This window comes from Astyanax mexicanus, chromosome 7 (assembly GCF_023375975.1).
Source record: "Astyanax mexicanus isolate ESR-SI-001 chromosome 7, AstMex3_surface, whole genome shotgun sequence".
In the NCBI taxonomy this organism is placed as follows: domain Eukaryota; kingdom Metazoa; phylum Chordata; class Actinopteri; order Characiformes; family Acestrorhamphidae; genus Astyanax; species Astyanax mexicanus.
The window spans coordinates 27,665,578-27,681,682 of NC_064414.1; the positions used below are offsets into that span (position 1 = coordinate 27,665,578).

At 37.8% G+C, this 16,105-nt stretch overlaps 3 protein-coding genes across 4 annotated transcripts in view; all 3 read right to left on the reverse strand.

Annotated features, from left to right (window-relative positions):
• The window catches only part of rab11fip5a (RAB11 family interacting protein 5a (class I)), a 54,984-nt gene extending 54,012 nt beyond the window's left edge, over positions 1–972 (reverse strand). The window contains exon 1 of the mRNA XM_022684916.2: positions 893–972. The gene's annotated coding sequence lies outside the window, so the exon portion shown is untranslated. The remainder of the gene's footprint in view (positions 1–892) is intronic.
• A 1,089-nt stretch (positions 973–2,061) lies between these two features.
• LOC103046402 (osteoclast stimulatory transmembrane protein-like) lies at positions 2,062–4,518 on the reverse strand. Its single transcript, XM_049481606.1, has 3 exons — positions 3,532–4,518; positions 2,352–2,370; positions 2,062–2,255 (listed from the first exon to the last, which is right to left on the reverse strand). The coding sequence occupies exons 1-3, from the start codon at positions 4,516–4,518 to the stop codon at positions 2,062–2,064; spliced, it is 1,200 nt and encodes a 399-aa protein (XP_049337563.1).
• A 6,930-nt stretch (positions 4,519–11,448) lies between these two features.
• Positions 11,449–15,046, reverse strand: LOC111195941 (uncharacterized). Of its 2 annotated transcripts, XM_049481813.1 has the most exons (8): positions 14,754–15,046; positions 14,289–14,411; positions 14,103–14,150; positions 13,929–14,009; positions 13,673–13,786; positions 13,256–13,513; positions 11,698–11,778; positions 11,449–11,536 (listed from the first exon to the last, which is right to left on the reverse strand). In XM_049481813.1, the coding sequence occupies exons 1-8, from the start codon at positions 14,787–14,789 to the stop codon at positions 11,480–11,482; spliced, it is 798 nt and encodes a 265-aa protein (XP_049337770.1). In that variant the 5' UTR covers positions 14,790–15,046; the 3' UTR covers positions 11,449–11,479. The 2 variants fall into 2 exon arrangements, with proteins under 2 accessions (XP_049337770.1, XP_049337771.1); XM_049481814.1 differs by lacking the exon at positions 14,103–14,150.
• Between the last annotated feature and the right edge of the window lie 1,059 nt (positions 15,047–16,105).

The following is a 16,105-nucleotide window of genomic DNA, read 5'->3' on the forward strand; positions in this document are numbered from 1 at the left end:
TATATGTATTATCTGTACTTGCTGTAAAATTTGGGAAGGAGAGTAACGTAATTTCAATTCTTTGTATGCCCTGTACATATGCAGTATTGACAATAAAACTACTTGACTTGACGGCAACAAATATTAACTTTCCAGACATGAAATTGATTCAGTTTTAATAGGGTTTGCAACACATTGAGGCTACAAAGCAGTATTTTTTTAACATCATAAAAAATGTGCTATGCTGGCATACCACACAGAACGTTCCAGACGCAAAGTTCTGCTTCATATTTACTAGATTTTTTTTGGAGTCCACCTTTAACGGCTCACCAGGTTCATTAATGTGCTTGTTTGGGCGGTAGAAACTTACAGTTGTTCAAATAATAGTCAAGTTGTGTTTCTAGTCATTTTAGTTGAAAGAGGCATTTAATTCATTTAAATGAAGCTACAAGAGAGTTGTGAAGTTACAAGTGAGGTTTTCATTCATGGTTATGAACGCATAAAAAACAACAGTGAAACTAGAGCAAATACACAACGTTCTAACTTTATAGTATAAGCTAGCACAAACAGTAGGCAAACAGCTTTCGGTGATGTGAAATCACCTTATTTTTAATACCATTCTCAAATACTGCTTCTAGGCATGTAATCAAAGCTATCGGTCATGGAATACTAAAGACAGAGTTAATATTTGATCTTAACTTGGAAAAAACGCTGGTTCCATCTGTACTAGAACACCAGCTTAGCCATGTGGTAATAAAAAAAAATAAAAATAAACTTGAAATTTGCTAATGCTTCAGCTGTACTAATAAACAGCTAAAGCTTTTTAAGCCAATTATACAGAAAACGCATGCTTTATACCACATTTAAACAACTCCACCCTTATCCACAACGAGTGGGGTTATGAGCCGCTTACCGTGTATTTACATGTCCAAATAGTTTCCTCCGAACCTAGAAGCAAACAGAGGCCAAGGCCAGGCCTGTTTTCATTGAAAAATGGTGGTTGGAGGCGTGGCACTGTTTTTGTGGGCGTGTCGCAGTTCTACACAGGCTTGTGTCAATCAAAGGTCACAAACACTGACATTTCATCCCTCGTAATTTTGCACCACTTAGTTAACAGACAAAGACTGTATAGACTATAGACTAAGAAAAGACTTTAAAAAGTGCTATATATATATAGGTATATGTTTGAGTAAAATTAACATTGTTGTTTTATTCTATAAACTACTTACATTTATCCCAAATTCCAAATAAAATTATTTCCATTTAGAGCATTTATTTTGCTGAAAATGAGAAATGGCTGAAATAACAAAAAAGATGCAGAGCCTTTAGACCTTAAATAATGAAAAGAAAACACCTTCATATTCATAAAGTTTTAAAAGTTCAGAAATCATTTTTTGGTGTTTTAATCCTTTTTAATGACAGTTTTCATGCATCTTGGCATGTTCTCCTCCACCAGTCTTAAACACTGCTTTTGGATAACTTTATGCCACTCCTGGTGTAAAAATTCAAGCAGTTCAGCTTGGTTTGATTGCTTGTGATCAACAATCTTTTTCTTGATTATATTCCAGAGGTTTTGGTAAAATCAAAGAAACTTATCTATACTTTTTAAATGGTCTCTTTTTTCCAGAGCTGTATTTACGTTAAATCATTTCTGGGGTGTCTTGTTTTAAATGGGCTATTTAAAGGTTTACATTTCCATATTTTATGGAAGTGTTACTGTTCTACACACAACGGAGATTAAATAATATTTTAATTAAGCAGAAGAACACATGAATATCCTTGTTTAGAGGGGCATATATGTATCTTTATTACAGAGTCACAGCATAATACCATTTTAAAAATAGAATTTAGTTGAGTTTTCTTAAATTAGTATAAATTACATTACTTTATATTGTATAGATTAAGACATGCTTACCTAAACAGTTATTTAAAGTTATATGTGTTACTTATTCCAGTGAACATGAAAAAATATACAAGTATTAGAGTACTAGAATACAATATAACTGCCCCAAATACAAAACAACTGTTAATTATTTATTTATTTTCTCAACTTTATATGAATGGATCATTTCATTTGTATTATCAGTCATCCTGTCCCTCTGGTCTCTTTCTTTTATTTAGAATCTTCAGCAGGAGGCACTGAGTACGATGCTCCTCACGGCTGCGGTAAAATGATGCGCAGACTTTGCGTCGCAGGCGACGAGCAAAAACCTCCCCCAGCACCATCAAGAAACCAGTAGCCAGAAACGCACAGACTGAGGTCAGAGTGGCGTGATCTGGTGCGGAGAGAGAGGGAACACACCCTGGAGGCATCATCCGTACAGTGTAGGGATAATTATCACGCAGGCCACTAATATAATGAGGAAACCTACCAAAATATGTTGCCTTTATCTGAAAGAAAGACAGAAAGAAAAGCAGAGAGGGTTCGTTTATTTAACGTGTATATTTTCACATCTATTTATTTCACTGAAATTTGGAGTATCGTTTTCTTCTTTGATGACCAAATTTGTATTAATCTATTGCAACATATCACTCTGCTTACATTTGTGCAATATACCACATTATATTGAATCATAACCCCCCACCCTCACCCCTCAAACGAGACAACTCTACATGTAGCCCTTGACCCACGACTGAAGACCAGAGTAATGTAAAAACGTAATATACACCTATCATATCAAAAGCATTTTCACACAAAAAAGGCAATTAATTAATCATGCTCAAAGCCTACTGTTAAGTTCAGCTGTTACCTAGCTATGAATGGATGTCTGCATTCTGAAGTCAGTAACTAAAGACTTGAGTGAACTATAGCCATAATTCTCAAATTATACAAAATCACAATACCTACTTATCTAACCAGTACAGTGCCATCCATCTGTTATCAAACCTTAGCCAATAATTCATTCTGGAAAAAAGTTAGCATCACCAGTTATCCATTAGTCATTGGCCATTATGGCTAATCTACCAGCTTGGACTTCATAATAATAGTCCCCTGGAGAGATTGTATTAATGAATAGTTGTGTACTAAAACTTTTTATTATTTTATTTGAAATATTTTATTTAATTTGGACTTTACTAAGTAAACTTTTAATCAAAATATACCAAAATATCTAAATTATGTTAATATGTGCATCTCATTTTAGCATTTTAAGTAGGGCTTAATGAGTGAAATGAGTTTAGTTGAAAATGGCAAGTGGCATGTGTGACCATCTCATATACATTTTTTTGGTAATTTGTAGGGGAATAAATGTGCATTAAAGTGTAAGAAAAATTGGCCAATGGTTCTAAGAGATATAAAGTATTTACATCATCTGTTACTGACTGATTTTTATTACAGGGAGCTTTTAAATTTGTGCCAGCTATTTATTTATTGTTTTTTTCTTCATTTATTTATTTAATTAGTTTCTTAGCAAATAAATGATGAATGCATTTAATTTAGACTAATTAAACACAGCACCTGTAATTTATTATTATTATTATTATTATTTTATTTTTATTTTTTTTTTCGCTTGACAGCACCGATTGATGCATTATGTTTAGTGATGTACTTACAGACATGTCAATGTTCACAGTAACATGTATGTCAGGGATGTCTGAGGCCCATGCCAGTAGAGACTGCAGGGACCAGTAAACAAAGTGGTCTAGGCCCAGTATGAGCCCACACATCAGAACGTAGATTAGCAGGGCCATCATCCCCCAGAGGCCACGCTTCAGCTCATGGGCGCTCATCCTCAACCCAGATGTCTTCACTAGTTTCTTCTGGTAACACTCAGGGATCGTGATATCGCCGCTCACTCGCCGCAGAGCCTCCATCAGCTGCTTTGACTGGTACACATTATCATGCTTAATTTGGGTCAGGTAGCTGTTTACGTAGGCCACTGAACTGCCGATCATTAAAAGCACGAACAGTGCAGCGATGGACTTTTTGAGAACTTGGGAGGTCTGGCCTATGTTTCTGCGTAGCTGTGCTAGCTCGACTCTCACATTCTCAGATGCTTCAGCAAGGTCCCTCTCCATTGCCTGCATTTTGTCATATGTGCCACTCTCAAGATTTATCCAGTAGCTGTTTGACTGAATGGAGGGCAATTCATGTAGTTTATTGTTAATGTCATACAGAGCTCCTTTGGGCACGCAAGCAGACTTTAACACGCTTTGGGTGATGTTCCCTGTGCTGCATTTCAGCATGTGAAGGCTTTGGCCTACGTTGTGGGTGATGTTGGGGATGCAGGAGGTGATGGCGTACAGCAGCGCAGTGGACAGGATGATCTTGCGGCCCTGTTTGGTGCCCAATGCAGGCACGGTCACTGTAATCACACAGCGCACTGGGTGCACCAGGATCAGAAGCACTAACATCACACATGCACATGTGCCGGCAACAATCCCTGCGACAAAGAGGTCATAGGCCAAGCTTGATGTCATCCAAGCAAACAGCAGAGACGAGATGACCGAGGAGACGAGGACACAGAGGAGAATGAGAAGGAGCATCTCACGAGCATCTGATGGACAGGGTTTAGAGTAAGCATTCCACGCAAAAGCCATTTTACCAGCTACAGGCTGCCTGAAACGAACAATAAATTTCAAGTAAATACAAAGTAAAAGTGTATTGGTATGTATATGGTATCAGTGTCCTGGCACAACCATCCGTGTAAAAGTCTTGATGCAGGCATATGTCGTCACTGTCCAATGGAAAACTCTTATTTCCATTTTTGTCGATTTTTAGTTTACTAGATAATTTGAACGGACCAATAGAAACTCTTCAAATTTACTTCCATTGAAAGTTTGAGATAAGTGGAGATAAGTGTTTTTCATTGGGCAGTGACGATATATGGCCTCCTCTTCTTCCGGCACACACGATTAAGTCAGCTCATTACCAAGCCCTAGACAGTGTTTCAATGATTGTTTTAAAGCAGGCAATACTTTAAAATGTGTAGGGCAGGGGGGAACCAGAATCAGTTATCTGTAACATCTACATTCATTAAACAGAGTGGTCTGGTAGATTTGTTGTAGATTAGTATTTCATAAATGAACAAAATGAACAAAAAACAACATAATCAAAAGCACTTTAAATACAGAGGTGCAACCCTGCTGTAATCATACTGTAGTGTGAGGACGTAACACACCAAGCTTTTTTTCTAGGTAACCTAGCCTAACAATGTAGTTTTAATCTTAATCAAGTACCCAGACTTTTATGAGTAAGCACTCTGTAGGATAAACCACTGTGAACATTTAAAAGGTAATTTAATCACACTTACAACGACATTCTTAGTTGGGTAAGGCGTCTTGTTAGCAAATCCATTGGTTCTTTCTGTTAACACATGCAGAGAAAGAATTACATAAACAGGCATAGGTATCAACAGCTATATTCCAAGAAAGGCAACAGTTTTGTGTATGTCAACTACAATCTGAGCAAAAGTGTTCAATATACTAGTGATATTAATGATTATATGATTCTTAACAGTAGTGGAACTCCTTTGGTGCTACACTGTAAAAACCTGAACTTGAAATTGTTCTTCTTAATGTGATTTTTTTAGTACTAAATCTCACCATAAACTATTGTAAACTTTATTAAGTTCCTTGTTAAAAGTTGGTCTGATTAAAAACCTGTGTTTGCAGTTGAACCCAGGTTAAGGGCAGACCAACTACTCTGCACATGCTCAGTCTGACTCTTTAGTTGAACGGCATCTACTGAGCAAGTCTGCAGGGGATTTCACCTGATGTTGGATTTGATGATTTTTGTCATTTTAATGTTTCTCAACAAATACCTGTAATTAAGTCGGTTGTGCTGTTTTTAACACCTTTTCTGCTGCCCCCTTGCAACATCCCTTTGCATATGAGGCGTGTCCTCCCACCTCCTATGCTTTGTATGTAAATCCTATTTCAAATATTTTACGCAATATTCTCTTTCAAATATACTGTGCAATATTTGCACTGTTATCTTGTTTGACTTGGTCTTTGGGATTACTTTAGGAATATTGTTTAATTGATTTTATGCCTATTTAGGTCACAATAAACTGTAAACTGCTAACTGCTGTAACCGATAGCATAGAATAGGCTCTGGACAGCTGAACATCTCAACCCATGTGCTTTTCTGTTTTCACATGGGTTGTTTTCACATTTTTGGTCTAGATGCTTTCTGGGGGAAACATAAAGTAAAGTGTTAAGTTCTGGAAACTCTAGACTAAGTTTTATTGACACAACTATATTCTTGGGTTGTCAGCCAAATGTACAATACACATTTTACGGAGTTTAAATTAGGCCAAATAAAAACATTAAGTGCATTTTGAAGTTAGTGAGATTTTTTTTTACACATTCATGCAAAATAAATTATTTGAACATAATATAACAATTTGGCACTTTTGTTTAAAAAATCTTTAAGTTAGTCTTTAAGTTTTTATACATTTGAAATATTATAGATACAAATAGATAGATACAAAACCTAGAAGTTGTCCTAGAGTTGTCCTCAAAAATCTAGTGCATTAAGTAGCCTTAAAATCTTAAGTTTTTTCAACTTTTGTCAACATGTTATACTGTTTGAGTAAAAGGTCTTTACAGAACCATCTCCAGACGTTTATCCTCCAATCCAATGAGCCAATCAGCTAATCAGGCCGAAATATATAAAGCACCCAAATGGTTCTTTATTACTTTTTCAGTCACCTCAAAGAACCCTCAAAGAAGCCCTTTTAAGAGTGTAAAAAATCTCAGGCCTGGGCCAACATCAAAACTCAGAATCAATGATAAAACACATTCTTACCTTCTGTTTTCAGACAATCCCAAAGAAAGGTGATATTGTTCAAATTTACAGGACAAAATGACAAATCCAGTGTATATGAGTACAGAGATCAGTTAATAAGTGGACGTGTCTATTCATATACACATATGCCTGTACAATGCCTACTTCCCTATTTGCATTTTTTTCTAATCACTGACCAACGGAGTCACCTTCTCTCTCTCTTTCTTCTTCTCTCTCTCTTTCTTCTTCTCTCTCTCTCTCTCTCTCTCTCTTTCTCTCTCCCTCTCCCTCTTTCAATTTCATACATACACACACATCAAGTAACTAAAAATGAAGGAAAAAATAATAATCAAATCAAGACTAATTTGTCTTTTTTTTTTTTTTTTACAATAGTCACAAAGGTACTTCCCAGATTAGCCCAGACGTGACAGTGAAAAGGAAAACATCATTAGAGCAACTAAAAATAACCCTGAGAGGAACAGGCGATTAAAAGAGAAACCCATCCTACGCTTGTTGGCAGTGGATGGCAAAATAAGAACCAAACATACACAAAAAGAAACATGAAAGAAGAAAGGAAAATACTTTGATAAGCAATTACTAACTGTCAGTATCAGTGGTGTTCAACAGTAAACCAGTTTAACCAATTATTGTTATACAATACCAGGCCAGAACCAAATTTGGACACACATTCATGTTTTTTTGCTACATGAAGAATGAAGTCATCTTGGCTATAAAGAAAAACATAAATAATCATTTGGTAAACTTATATAGGTGAAGCATTTAGGCGGCTCTTATCCAGTGTTCTGTTAGCTTGTGGTTTCTTTAACTTGAGGCTGGTGACTCTGATAAACGTATTCTGTGCAACAGAGGTAAATCTTGATCTTCCATTTTTGGGGGCAATCCTGATGAGGGCCAGTTTCATCATAACATGTTTGATGGTCTTTCCAACTGCACTTTCATAATGCTTGAAATGGATTGACTGACCTTCATTTCTTAAAATATTTTTTTACCTAGCTGAGGAGCTCTTGTCATAATATGGACTGGAACTCAAATATGGCAATTCACTCTGTACCAACTCTAACTCTTAACAACTTTACAACTGATGCTTTAGCTAGAGCAGGGGTGTCCAAACTTTTTTTGTTGGGGGTCAGAAGGAGAAATATATTTGGCCAAAGACTCTGTAATAAAACAAATAATGAAATATATCACTTTAAATAATACATTTTCCTGATTACTTTCATTTACCCACCATTTTACCTGACTTACTATCTTTATCTTTGACAGTGTTGTGTAAACAAAGATTTTTCAAATTAATGTTTCATTTCATGATGTCTCTTAATGTTAAACTCCTTAATTACGGCAACTTTTAGACTTTCTGCACTACAACTGCGCACTGTCTCCCCTTTTAGACTCTTTGGCCCGATTTTCAGCGGTACAACTGTGCACTCTCTCCGCTTTTAGACTCTTTGGCCCGTTTTTCTGTTCTAGAAACGCGCACCCTCTCCACTTTTAGACTCTTTGGCACGTTTTTCTGCAGTACAACTGAGCACCCTCTCCGCTTTTAGACTCTTTGGCCTGTTTTTCTGCACTACAACTGCGCAATCTCTCCGCTTTTAGACTCTTTGGCCCGTTTTTCTGCGCTAAAACTGCGCACCCTCTCTGCATTAGACTCTTTGGCCAGTTTTTCTGCGCTTCAACTTCACTCTCGCCACTTTTAGACTCTTTGGCCCGTTTCTGACACCTAGCGTCCAAACTTTGAATCTCACATTATAAAAACCTGCTTAACAGCGGGCCAACTTTTATTCTATTTCTAAAATACCTCGCAGGCCGCTCCAAAAAAGGAAACGGGCCGCAAATAGCCCGCGGGCCGTAGTTTGGACACCCCTGAGCTAGAGTCTGTGGAGGTATTAATCTTAGCAGGAGGGTAAGAAGGTGGTGTATCCTGGGGGCTTATTGATGCAGCAGGAGAGTGAACTGCACATATAGGTACAGTAGCTTTATGGTGGTAAAGCTGTAGCAGAGTAGCTGAATGGAAACATCCAATTATGTCAGTGATCAAGTCCCTAAATTCTTACTGCTTCACTGAATATCAGTGTGTGTGTACGTGTTTTTTTCAGACGCCCTCTAAAAAATTACTGGCTGAACTACTTACTGTTTTTCGCTGAACTCTGTGGTCCTCCTGTAATTTTAGTCCCGTCCGAACACACATCTCTGAGTTTCGATACCTCGCATCTAATCATTTTTTTTTTTGTCCACTGCTACATACAGTTATGACTCTTTGGCCGTGCGTTTCCACGGAGATTCACATAACCACAACAGCAAGTGGAAATGGAGGAGCTACTGAAAGTCAAAAAACTCACTTGTGCTCCTGTTTTTTTCAATTGTGGTCCGGATACAAGAGTTTTATCACTGAGTAGAAGTGTGGTTTTTTTTTCACAGAAGTCCCCCTGAGAAAACGAATACCGTTCGGATACGGCTTTACTTTTCAACATTTAATAAACTATAGATTGTGTTCCCTTTTCATTTTACACTGTACTCTTTTAGAATGTACAGTTATTTGAGGGTATAGTAAAGACAAAGAAAGACAAAGATATAATGTTGATTCTGAGTTACAATTTTAACATTTATTTATTTTGTTAACCTTTTTTAAAACCATTTAACAATGAACAATGTTTTATATTTTTTTCAACATTAAAGGACAGTAATGTGCCAAATTATGTTTTAACAGCAAATCACCTATATTAGAAAATACATCATGGATGCAGTAACAGTAGAAAATGTAGGCTGCTTTAAAATGCTTAAAGATCATTAAGAAGTCAGTTTAGAGCCGTTGAGGGCAGCTGCACCTTTATAGTAATTCACACAGTTCAACACTGACATCTATCGGCCATAAAGAGGTAAAACAACATAATTTTATTTCATTACAAGGCCTCAAACAGGACTGAGTGTAGCATTGGGATTTAGATATAAATCACTGATTCAATATAATCTCAGATAACATGCCCATATGGGCCTGTATGGGTTTTGTCCACAGCTCCCATTTTGCCCTCATATGGATGTCAGTCAGTGATGGAACCTAAAAGGTTAAACATGGTCTGTGTCTGGGTCACTGGGGCATAGACCAGTCTAAAGCATCCTTCTATGCCATCATGATGGTAATACAGAAGATGTTCCCTTCTCATGTTTATATTTTGAAGCTTTTTATCTATGTGCCTTTGGTCAGCCTTGATTGAAGAGACTACAGCTGCAATAGAGGCTTGTACACCTGCACAAAGGAGTTTCAATACACATAGCAACCTAAACCTAAAACTAATGCACACACAGCAAATCTTTACATACCTACATACATACATTCAAGTGTAGCTCTTATTATTAGGCTTTATAGCTGCTGCAGTACCAGACAATATTCCTTAACACATGTGATGTCATACATTTAGCATACATTTAGTTTAAAAAGCATCCAAAATTTAATTCGATTTTTGTGGACACTGACAATTTGCATTTTAAATCTTTTGTTTAGCCATATTTTTAAATATACAGTGGCAAGAAAAAGTATGTGAACCCTTCAAAATTCATTGGTTTACTGCATACATTTGTCACAAAATGTGATCCGATCTTTCTGCAAGTCAAGGGTATTAAGAAATACAATATGCCTTAAAAATGTATCAAAATCATCATTCATGTTTTTATTAAGAACAACCATAAAAACATCACAATGCTATTGGAAAAATTATGTAAAACCCTGTGATCTCAAGAAAGCTAATTTGAGTCAAGTATTAGCATACATAGAGTCATGCTAGTTCAGAGGTGTGCACTAGAGCTACACTGACTGATAAAAAAACATTCAAACTTTTTGAGTTTGCTCCACACAAGAAGTTTACTTACTTACAATTACACTTATATAGCACCTTTCTGCCACTCAATAAAACTTTTACATTCTATGCAAATTACATTCTACACACACTCAACACACACCAGTGAGAATCACGCACAGCGTACTCTCAACTGAAACACCGTCCACCTAAAGTGCCAATCCATATCTGGGCACACAGTTTCTTTTGGACTGTGGAAGGAAAACAGAGTCCCAGGAGGCATTGGCGTAGGAACCGGGTTCGAAACAGGTGGATTTGTCCCCCCCAAAAAGGATATCTTTTCGCTAACTCAACTGTACTATTAATGAGGAGACAGACCGGACCAATGCATGTGCATATTACTGTGTGTGTATTTATATGTGTATCCTATTCGTCTATCTCTATATCTATATAAGTAACGCAACTGTGGTTAAATCTAGAGCCCCGCCCATTCCCTTCTATACTCTACTCTCCCATTCATTTACATTAAACTACACGAGAACCATAAACTCCTACAGCTAACAACTACGCTGCTGTGGCCATTTACCATCCAATCAGCAACATTTATCCCAAAAATGAAACAGCCACCCTTCCCTTCTCCCACTGATACACTGATCCCTCACTATGCCGCAAGCTCTTCACAGGGGTCATCCGCTGAGGACCTCCCTTCATAAGCGTTACACTGAACACCTCAGGAAGACTCAGCAGTGAATTCTGGCATCCCAGACTCACCCCCCTCCAAGCTCACGACATAGGAGATCACAGAATATTACCCACAACCTCCAGACCACTACTGTGTGCCTCAGCCCATTTACCAAAATTCTAACCCTGCAATGTATGTCTGTGTATGTATGTGTTTATGTATGTGTTTGTGTATGTATGTACAGCTCTACAGCCAGATCATCTACAGATCACCTTTTCAGCTCTTTCTTGCTTTCCACCTGAAGCAGCTGAGCAGGTGCTGTAGCCATCCTCTCTGCATGAAAAGAAATAAAAAAAACAAAGAACTAAGTAAGACATGGTGTAAAAAAACATTAACACAGACATTGCATATACATTCACAAACAATACAACACAACAGCAGAATTTTATAATTATATGCTGATCCTTTTGCTTTAATTAACACTGAAATCTAACCTTTCTGTTTGGAGCTGTCTCTCCTGGCCTGTGATGCTCCAACTCCAGGACCTCCACGTCGTTCTCCAGGTCGTCCTTGTCCTACAAGAGACAGAGACAGAGACATAGAAATAAAGGGGAACTGTTGTACACCTTTACTGTTGTAGACAATTTACTAATAATTTCACTGCATAATGCTTGTCAAATATTTATATAATTTTATACGTAATATATTGTAAAATGCTTATCAATATGGCTGTATAAAAGGTCCTGAATCACCCCATCATTTGATGAGTCTTCTGATTGGTCCTTGGCTGATAGTAGGTCATGCAACAATGTGCAGTGGAGAAAGGAACTAGGCAGACATGTTCCTCCATTCCACCTAAGAAGCCTTACAGTTCCTAAGTTGTTTGAGTGTGGACTTTGGTGATTTGCAGTTTGAGTCTGTGACCCAAAGTAAGCTGGACTTTTTCCTTTATCAGCTACTAGTTTAATTCCTGTTAGTTAGTTAGCTACTATTTTTACAGCTCATAGGATTAAAAGTTAAGTAGTATATTTGTATAGTTACCTGCATATATGTGTATGTTTAATGTTATTCCTTAATATTTGTGATACTGTGTTGCATACTGAATTATTTATGGTGTAGTTGAGCTGGTTAACAGTGTTGTATGTGGAAATTTCCCGAGTCAGTTAAATTGCAGAGTCATTGCCTTTACCTTTTTTGCCTATAGGGTGGTGCTAACTCCCTATTATTTAGTTTAGAGCAGGGGTCGGCAATTGGCGGGCGCGGTGGCGGGAGGGCGCTCTTAAAATGACAAGCAGACATTCAAGTGGGCTGATGTGGGTGAAATCTGTGGACTGACCATTGGGGGCGCTATCAATGATATACCTGTTTGTTAAATTAAAAAAAAACAAACGAATAAAAAAAAATAACAGAATAAAGAAGCTAGCAGTTATCTAACAGCCCGTGGCTCTATCAAAATATCTTTAATAATTTTTTCTGTTTTGGAAAATTAAGTTTCTAAATAAAGAGCATTTTTGAGACGGACAGTCCGATTTTTTTTTTCATTATAGTTCAACCTCACGGGCCAGATGTTTCTTGCTTGCGGGCCGCATCTGGCCCGCGGGCCGCCTATTGCCGACCTATGGTTTAGAGCATGCAGTGTATAGGAATGCTATGCAGTGAAATTATAGTGTTTTGTTCTACTTGTACAATTGTGTTGTAATTGCTCTTATTGTAATATATAATATATATTGTTATGTATTTTCTCTGTTATTGCAGACTCAAAGTAATACTACTGCTAATTGCCAAATCCATAAAGCCACCTAAACCATCCTATGCCTCTCTGTCTTCTATGTCCTGGCCGACATATGGGAGTGTTTGCTACTTATCCAAAAACGTACTAGCCCTCCTAGTGAGATCTCCCTTACAATTGCTGTGACTGCAGGAATTATGTCTAAAGTGTTTTGGACTAAATTATACCATGAATTAACATAATTATTATTAAACGAGATACAGTAAATGGGATATACAGGGAAGCTTCTATAGCTGACAGCAGGATTTAGTCCAAACTCTTACCTGTGCAGCTGGCACTGGCTCCAGTTCAGGCTTTGTGTCCTGAAGGTCCAGCCGGTGAGAGGGATCTGCCTCTTCTACCTGCACCAGGACTCGACGAGGAGACCTGAAACGACACGCAAAGGAGGTCCGAAAGTTGGTGACAGGGCGTTTCAGGGATCTGCATTGTGTATTAATGGTGGGTGACAGTGCAGTGTCTCCCTGGCTGTATGGCTCTGGATGAGAGGTGGTGGTGAGGTCTGGAGCTGGAGCTTCTTCGCACTGTCAATGACAAAAACAAAACAATAGGAGATTATTATTCCTTTCATACAACTTTCTCACAGCTTCTTATAACAGGTTTTTATTATGAATTGTAGATCTTTAATCATTTTAAGATAGTAGACAGGCAAAGATTATTTAGGATTAACTACAAACTCTTACCTGTGCAACTGGACCTGGGATATCAGGCTTGGTAGAATCCAGCCTGTTAGCGGGGGCTGCCTCCATAACTGGCACCAGGACACTCACAACATGCGACCTGGGACAGGAAAGCTGCTATGAAGTGGAAGATGAAGGTTTTAAAGACACATATTAACAGATATTCAACAGATTTAATGTGGTATTTGGTTTTGAAAGCAGCTGTATTACTGTGATGCTTCTCTGCATCTTAATTAATTGTTCATTGTTCTTTTCTCACCTTCTCAATGAGGGCCTTCAGCTTCCCCTCGAGGAACTCGCACTGAACCCTCCTGAGCTCCGTCCAGGGGTCTGGCTCCTCCTGAACACAACTCAGGATTATATACACTGCAATATAAACTAAACATGCTGCATTTTTAGACAAATCAACAATAACAGTTTGCTAGAGACTCACACAAACAGGCAGGAAAGTGGGGGGGTCGCATGCGCAGTGAGACTCCACCTACAATAAAAATAAATTACAACCATTTTTAAAAACAATAATCAACAAATGTTGACATATACAAGCATTTACAGTGTGTAAAACGTGACTGTGTTGTTTTTCGGCGTATTAATTCATTGTTTATTGTGCTTTACTGACCTTCTGAATGAGGGCCCTCAGCTTCCCCTCGAGGAACTCATGCTGGACCCTCCTGAGCTCCATCCAGGGGTCTGGACCCTCACCCTGCCACTGCAGACAGGCAGCCCTCAGCTCCTCAGTGCCCTTCAGAAACATGAAAAAAACACAACAATCGTTTTGAAAAAAGGAGACATAAAATGCTGATATTGTGAGCAGCTCAGAAAACATTTTAGAGCTTATTTGATGATATTTGTGAGCACATATACCACCCTTTATAGCACCCAAGCAAGGAACCCTTTCCAGACTGATACAGTTATTAAATAAAATGCTAATGTTATGCTAACTAGGTTAGGCTAGCTACTCATCACTTCCTCACACTCCGCCTGCAGAACTAACAGCTGCTGTAATTCATGCTGCTCCACCTCTAGTTTTACCTCCTCACTATGAATTTGGTTAAAAATTAGATAACCTTAGTTGTTTACTAACCTCCATGCGATGCTCTTCGCTACGCCAAAACTCCATGTCGGACCGCGGGGTGTCAGTATACCCTCACCGGCCTCCGACACCTGAAAAACAAAATATATAAGATTAATAACAGACAATACAGATAATATAACAATAATATAATAAGTAAAACACAATACAATTAATAAAACAGTAAATATGAAATAATAAAAGTTTGCTCTTGAAAAATCGCTGAATCTCCTCCGGGAAAAGCTGCAGCTGCTGCTGGTCTAGAGTTTACGAACTCTGTAAACAAAACAAGCGGCCAATCTTCGCTCCGCTGTCACTTCTGTAGCCATAGAAACGCGTATATTATATAATTATTTTTAAATGCCACGAGTGTCTGACTGTAAAATATTTATATTTATAGCACAGTTATTAATACAGTTTTCTCTATTATTGCGCAATTATATGTTGTGGTGAACCCTGGTGGCAAAGAACATTAAATTAACTTTTATAATAATAATAATAATAATAATGATAATAATAATATCAGTGTGGAATAATAATAATAATAATAGTAATAATAATTATAAGCAGTGTGGAAAACTATTATTATTATTACTATTATTATTATTGTTTAAAATAATAATTAAATAATTAAAATCTGTACTAGAATAAAAAAAAAATAACGGTGCTGACTTTCTAATATTTAAACGTGTCTGACTGTAAAAGATTAATATTTATAACATCGTTATTAGTACATTATCTTAATTATAGTGCAATTATATGTTGTGGTGAACCCTGAAGGCAAAAAACATTTAATTACGCAGAATTTTACTTGCATTACAAGTATATTAATAATAATAATAATAACAATAATAATGATTATTATTGGGCGGCACGGTGGCGCAGTGGGTAGCACTTCCGCCTCACAGCAAGACGGCCTGGGTTCGATTCCCGGCTGGGGCGACCCGGGTCTTTCTGTGCGGAGTTTGCACGTCTCCCCGTGTCTGCGTGGGTTTCCTCCGGGTTCTCTGGTTTCCTCCCACAGTCCAAAGACTAATTGACTAATAGACTAATTCAGGCTAATTGGAACTTGATTGAAATTGCCCCTTAGGTGTAAGTGTGTGAGTGAATGTGTCTGTGTGTCTGTGTGTCTGTGTGTCTGATGGATTGTCGGCCTGTCCAGGGTAATAGACTAATTCAGGCTAATTGGAACTTGATTGAAATTGCCCCTTAGGTGTAAGTCTGTGAGTGAATGTGTCTGTGTGTCTGTCTGTGTCTGTCTGCCCTGCGATGGATTGTCGGCCTGTCCAGGGTGTATCCTGCCTTCCGCCCGATGCCTGCTGGGATAGGCTCCAGTTATTAACAAAATAAATGTTGTAGATTTT